The sequence below is a fragment of the Pinus tabuliformis genome, chromosome 1_1 (genome assembly GCF_031772625.1).
Source record: "Pinus tabuliformis cultivar Carrire ecotype Pingquan chromosome 1_1, CPIR1, whole genome shotgun sequence".
NCBI classification, from domain to species: domain Eukaryota; kingdom Viridiplantae; phylum Streptophyta; class Pinopsida; order Pinales; family Pinaceae; genus Pinus; species Pinus tabuliformis.
Genome location: NC_142297.1, coordinates 195,677,370 through 195,684,173, shown reverse-complemented (window position 1 = coordinate 195,684,173; position 6,804 = coordinate 195,677,370). Strand labels below are relative to the sequence as shown.

General features: G+C 38.2%; 1 protein-coding gene across 1 annotated transcript; it reads left to right on the top strand.

The window, feature by feature from the left end:
- The first annotated feature begins 3,091 nt into the window (after positions 1-3,091).
- Positions 3,092-6,595, top strand: LOC149212194 (uncharacterized). Its single transcript, XM_089390575.1, has 5 exons — positions 3,092-3,610; positions 3,753-3,800; positions 5,299-5,361; positions 5,500-5,565; positions 5,667-6,595. The coding sequence occupies exons 1-5, from the start codon at positions 3,332-3,334 to the stop codon at positions 6,255-6,257; spliced, it is 1,047 nt and encodes a 348-aa protein (XP_089246701.1). The 5' UTR covers positions 3,092-3,331; the 3' UTR covers positions 6,258-6,595.
- The last annotated feature ends 209 nt before the right edge of the window (positions 6,596-6,804 follow it).

The following is a 6,804-nucleotide window of genomic DNA, read 5'->3' as shown; positions in this document are numbered from 1 at the left end:
GCATTTACTCAGTTGTAAATGTAAAGAATTTGAAACTCTATGAGCCTTCCATGCTAGATCAAGAAGAGGAACAAGTCCTACCTTTTGTGGAGGATTTGGCACCAGATGCTCAGGCAGAGTTGACAGAAGATACAGTTTTGCAGAAGAGGTCCAAAACTACAAGACAAGGGCAACAAGACCTTTGGAAAATTGGGTTGAAGGGACAACTTCCAGGCAAAGCTAAATGGTACACCAGAGAGAAGGTGGAGGAAAAATTTCCTCACCTCATTCCGTAAAAGCTTTTGGGGGCCAAAAGCATACTAAAATGGGGAGGTGCGATTCGAATTGGATCATTATATTGTTTTTCATCCATCTCGATGCATTTGGAGTGGAAAAAGTGGAGGAATCAGCTCACGGGACCATTTTTACCGGTGGGACCCAGTTTGGCGAAACGGGGTTTGAAACCTTCTGGGAGCATTTTGAGGCATCAAACAATGTTTTTTGGGGATAAAACTTTTCTACATAAGTGTAGCACTTTTCATGCTATTCTACACACAAATATATTTCCAACAACGCAAAAACGCTTCAATCGGATTCCGCATGCAAAAGTTATGCCACTCAGAAGTTGACCTTCCTGTTTTCACACCTATAGTTCGGGAGGATGCCGCGCCAGCCCCCATTATTCATGGAAAATGGGCTAGCCACGTGTTTGTGATGTAAAAGACTCTAGAAGATTCTATTTTGTAACTCTAGTTAAAAGTTGATGTAGTCAAACTTAACCACTAGTAGGCTATCGAGCTTTGTTATAATCGGGCCACTAGGAGGAAGAGGCATTCCATTCTTTCGAGAGCATTTTGTTCCATAGTTGAATAAAGATAGCCAGGAGAGATAGGAGGTAGAGCACATAGAGAGGATCTGTGCACTGTAGTAGCCCACAGGCCACATACATCACTTCTTTGTATCTGCAGCCATATTTCTAGACAAAGAAAGAGAGAGAAGTGACCTCACCTTCCATCTAGGTTCTCTCCCGAAAGGGTTTCCCAGAGAGCATATCTTATGTAAATTGTGTATGTGAGCCTATTTTGTCGTTCTATACTTTTATGCTTGATTTACTTTTACATGCATGCACTAATTACAGTTAATTTTATAGATCTAGAAAGTAAATAAAACTGTAATAGTGTAGAATCTCATATTTTTAATATAATATTATCATATATGTTGTGACCAACTGTCCAATGGAATATCCACGACAGTTTACAGATCATTTGCACTACAACTAGGGGGAGTGGGAGTATCAAAATCACAATTAAGGAGGCCTTCCAAATGAGCCAATATTGCATCCAATCTATCCATGAAGAAACATTGGCTCCTCAGAGGTCCCTTGATGTCTTCCAAAGAGGAAAATACATTGTATCTATCCACCTGTTTATCTTTTAATACCATGTCGAGCAATTTCTTCATTTGTGAGTGCAATACAATAGAATTATGATATTATTTCCTTCATCCCCTAGTGTGGCTAGGGTTAGGAACCCAACTAGAGACCTCTTCCAAGATATTAGAATCAGAGAAGGCTTGCCGCTTAGCATCCACGATGGATTCCAAATTCCATATTTCATGAAGTGTCTCAGGGGAAAAACTATGAAAAATGCCTTAATTTCTTCATGTGCATGCAATTGTGCCATGTTCGGTCCCTGAGAGCTCCTACCTCCACCTCCTCTCCTATTGTGCATATGTTGTTTAGATGGCATGACACGTAGGAGTGGCACGCTTTTGGAGTGCTCACAATGTAACACGCAGACAAAGGAATAAGAATTGCGCTAAGTTTTACCAAATTCTTTACCAAAACATAGCCCACCGACTTTAGGGTTAAGGCGCGAGCCTAGTACAAGAACAAACCAACGACTACCAAACGCACATTGAGGATGATAAAAAATAGAATTATGACCTTCAACACTCAGAGCACTGAACCATAACCACACCCTGACCCAGGGGAATAACTCACCAAGGTTGGAGCCCCCTTGGGTATAACAATTACCCAGACCAGTAAGAACGCACACAATAATATCGAACATGACACTACAACGCCAACTATTAAGCAAGGTACTAAATTTTCGACAAAAAAATATCTCGACTTGGAGTTAACCAAATCTTCATATCTAAATCTCGCAGTGTCAAACCAATTGACCAACGAAAGAGAGGATAACTAAAAATATGAGTTGATGAGGACCAGACCAACAACACACAAATTCAAACCAAATGACATGCGAGAGTAAAGTTGACAAGAAACACTGTTAACAATGCGACGAAGAGTCGAATGGTAGGAAGAACTAACACCCACCTAAAACGACGAGAGGTTCACCACCTCTGCAACACTAATAGTCCTTGTCACTCCATCGTCGTTCTTACACCCACACAACCCCAAGTTGGCCCCTCCATCTTGCGATAACCTATTACTCGAACCAAATTATCAACACTCTGACCAGACTTTCCCTAGTTATAAACAGTGACAAACTTTTTGTCCTACAACAACAACTTCAATGCCTCACCCCCACTCAGGTACATACAAATATCTCCCACAAATGCCTTCAAACGACCCACCTCCTCCCCACATTGTGAATTAAAAGCCATATGTATACCTCACATGCCTATGCTTGCATGGAGCGAGCCACACTCCCAACCATTAATGTCCATCTGTTCAGCACAATGGTGAACTCACCCAAAATCCCCTTTCGATCTTTGTTACCATCTCATCGAGAAAAAAATATACATACTTTATCTTAAATCAGATTTATAAAAATATATATTATATTTTTTATATTTAAACCTATCCTATATTATATTTATTACATACACCGTGTCTCATACACTAATTTAATATCTAATTTAGTAAAATTATAATATAATAACTTTTATATACATTATGAATGTAATATTTTTTATGAACGTAAATTTACACACGAATGAATGTAAGTATAACCTAAGTCTCCGTCATCACAACATGGACAATGATATTTGAAAAAGTTCAGGGTGGTTAGTCTCGTTGGGCTCGAAGGCGGACCCCATAACAACCCTAGAAACTCCGACATTTAATACCTAGCAAGCAAGGTGGACAGCCAGGTGGATTGATGGCACATACCTCTCAATGGACAAATAGAGCAGACCATTGCACACTACATTCTCCCCATTCCAGTCTCCCATTTTCATGATGGTGGCGACAATTAATCACAACTGCAATCCATACCAATAACAATACTAATCCCAGAAGTAATCCATTCATCCAACTGCTTTATTTTTCTTTTTAGAAGAGATTTTGAAGACTTGTAGCAGCAGAAGCAGAAGGGATTTTGAAGACATGAAGCGCAGTAGGATTGGGATTTCTGAGGATTCCGAGTTTACAGCAGATGAAATTGAAGTTGCAGGCACTATAACCTACTTCCGCCATTACTGGAGATTGTTTCTTCAATGGGGGTCAAAGCGCAGGCGATCCACACTTCAGAGAGACAAGAGCAGCGCCACCCATAACTCCAAATTGCACCCTAGGAGAGACGACAACCCACTTTATATCTCTGCCAGAGAAAATGGTTATGAGCTTGAACATGGCCTGCAACCCATCTCTTGTCCCAACGCAAAGGTAAGTGGTCTTTTATCTGTGAACTCGAATGTGGGTCCCTGTTATCAACCATAGGAGGTTGTGGGTTTTGATCTAAATTGATGGGTGCTTTGAATTTTGAAAATTCTGAGATGACTCTGAGTTTTTCTTCCATGAAATACAGAATGTAAAAGCGAAGAATCAGCCCAGGAAAAAAGCGCCCAAGAAAAAGGTTTTCACACCTCTCAACCTGCTTTGTTGTCCTTTGATTTATATATATATATATATATATATATATATATATATTGGAAGTGTGTCTATACCCATTAGCATGTTGTATAGATACATATAGGCATGCATTGTATGTGTGCGGCATTGCCACTCCGTATATGTATCTTTGTATCTCTGTATATACATCGTTGTATGTGGTTCTTATATTGTTTGCTTATGTATATTGTTTGCGTTTCTGCCACTATCCTGGGTAGGATCTGCCTTATTTTCCGGGCATGCAGAGGCAGGCTAGTGAGCTTTTACTGTTTACTATGTCGACTTCTTAGGAGAAAAGTTATTTGACGATATGGATATCCCTGAGTAACAAAGACTGAATTCATAGTTATAGGATCTGCCTTATTTTCAAGGCATGCAGAGGCGGACTATTGAGCTTTTAATGTCCACTTCTTAGTAGAAAGGTTATTTGGACTATATAGATATCCCTGAGTCACAAAGACTGAATTCATACTTATATGCGTGTAGTTGGTCTGCCACTGCCCTTATGCTGTGTATATGTATCTTTGTCTATAGATGTATACACATGTTTGTGTGTATGCCTCTGTTTGTGACTCTGTATACATGCCACTGCCGTTATGTTGTGTATATGTATCTTTGTCTATACATGGATATCCATATTTGTGTATATAACTCTGTCTGTGATTCTCTATACATGTAGATACGTGTACTGTATGTGCCATATGACAAATTTGTATATATTTGTGTGTATGGCAGCATATACATGTACATATGTGTGTATACCTCTGTTTGTAACCCTGTATACATGTAGATATGTATTATACATATAGATATGTACTGTATGTGCCATATGACAAATTTGTATATATCTGTGTTTATGGCAGCATATACATGTACATATGTGTGTTGTACCTCTGCTTGTAACTCTGTATACTTGTAGATATGTGTACTGTATGTGCCATATGACAAATTTGTATATATCTGTGTTTATGACAGCATATACATTGTACATATGTTTGTTGTATGTTGCTTGACATATGACAAATTTGTATATATCTGTGTTTATGACAGCATATACATTGTACATATGTGTGTTGTATGTTGCCTGGAATTGTCCTTGTGTGTATGTGTATATGTAAATATGAGTTTGTTTGGAGTATGTGCATGTGCACACATTCTCTACATGCATTTTTTATGGATATATTTTATATTGTATGTTTATGTGTATATTTTATATTGTATATGTGTGTATGTTGTTGCTTCAGAAGTGGGTTTATGTGTGTATCTCCTTATAATTGTGTGTGACAGTGTATACATGGATAAGTGTCTACATGGATATGCTTAGTTCTATCTGTATATGTTTTTGTTCTTGTAGGTGTACATGTGTGTGCTTGCAAACCTGGGTGTATATATTCACAAAGATAAGCATGTGCAAGGGATAAAATTTGTAGGAAACTGAAAATCTGATATTTTGCCCAATGCAGAAGCATAGGGAGTTGACAGAGACAGTGGTTGAACTGACCTTAGAAAATGCAAGATTAATAAAGGTTGGGATTTTTATTCACTTATTTTTTTATGTTTGATCTATTCATAGTTCTTCTCAAAATGAAATTGGAATATTCTCGTGTTGTTTATCTGGTTTTGCACCAAGGAACTATTGCTAACAAATTTTGTGTTTGCGTCAGGAGGTAGAGAAGATGAGTAAAACAAATCAATACTTGAAAAATTGCAATGCTAATATGAAATCACAGGTACGTAGTCCCATCTGGGTTTTTGACCCACTCTTTTGTTTGCAAACAGCAGACAAGGATATTCATTTTTTCTGAAAGATTATTCTGAATGGATTTTGCAGTTGGCATTTTGCCTTGAGCCAAGACAAGAGCACAACGTGCCTTACACATCTTCGTCATCACCCTCTAATTCAGATACTAGACAGAAAACAGAAACAAATGCCTCATGTGATGATTTTCAAAGATGTGATGAGCATGAGCATTTTGACAAATGTTCTGGTAGTTCAGCTTTAGGCTCAGAATATGACAAGGCCCAGAGGCATGGAAAGCTGATGTACCCTTGTTCCCCAGAGTCCTCATTTGGATCTAAGAAGGATGGTGCAATACCTACCAAGGATACTGTTTGTTCAGGCTTTCTTGATCTAAACACTCCAATCAAAGCTCCGTTTGGCCCTAATTCAGTTTTTCTTGATCTGAATACTCCAACTGAAGGTTTGTTTGGCACTAGTTCAGGTTTTCTTGATCTTAATGCTCCAGAAAAAGCTTTGTTTGGCACTGATTCAGATTTTCTTGATCTGAACACTCCACAAAAAGCTTTGTTTGGCACTAATACAGGTTTTCTTGATCTGAACACTCCAAGCAAAGCTTTTTTTAGCACTAATTCAGGGTTTCTTGATCTGAATGCTCCAAATGAAGCTTTGTTTGACAATTGACATTTCAAATCATCTTCATGACCAAATGTCCAAGAAGAAGGGTGCTTCTCCTGCTCTTGCATAGGCCAGGAGGCACAAGATATAGCTCAAAAGAGGCAAATATCCCCAGTTAAAGTGGACTCCATTTCATGGAGTGCTTCCTTTTGTAAATGTTGCAACCAAGCTGGTTACATGCTCCAGCTAATGGTTTAGATAATGAGGAATTTCGTTCATTTCTCCAGTGCTTCACAAAGCATTCCAAAACGTATCAATTTTTTTGGATCTCTGTAAGCTCAATTTTGTATTATTTCTATATTCATTAATTTAAGTTTCATTGAAGGATTCACTTCATTTTTTGATACCTTCTGTCATGATACTACTTATTGAAGGATTAACTTCATTTTTTGATACCTTCTGTCATGATACTGCAAAGTTAATTCTACCATAAATGAAAGATATGCGGCTGATTTGTCCAAATCTGTTGGTTTAAATGCCAAAAACAATGCAATGTTCAGGGCTTTGTATCTATATCAATAAGGAAACTGGGGTTCGTTGAAGGATTCACTTC

Excerpts from the sequence above, each read along its gene's own strand:
- LOC149212194 (XM_089390575.1), top strand. The coding sequence starts at position 3,332 with ATGAAGCGCAGTAGGATTGGGATTTCTGAGGATTCCGAGTTTACAGCA. Across the intron at positions 3,611-3,752 it reads TCTCTTGTCCCAACGCAAAG|AATGTAAAAGCGAAGAATCA; the intron begins GTAAGTGGTCTT and ends CATGAAATACAG. Across the intron at positions 3,801-5,298 it reads AAAAAGCGCCCAAGAAAAAG|AAGCATAGGGAGTTGACAGA; the intron begins GTTTTCACACCT and ends TGCCCAATGCAG.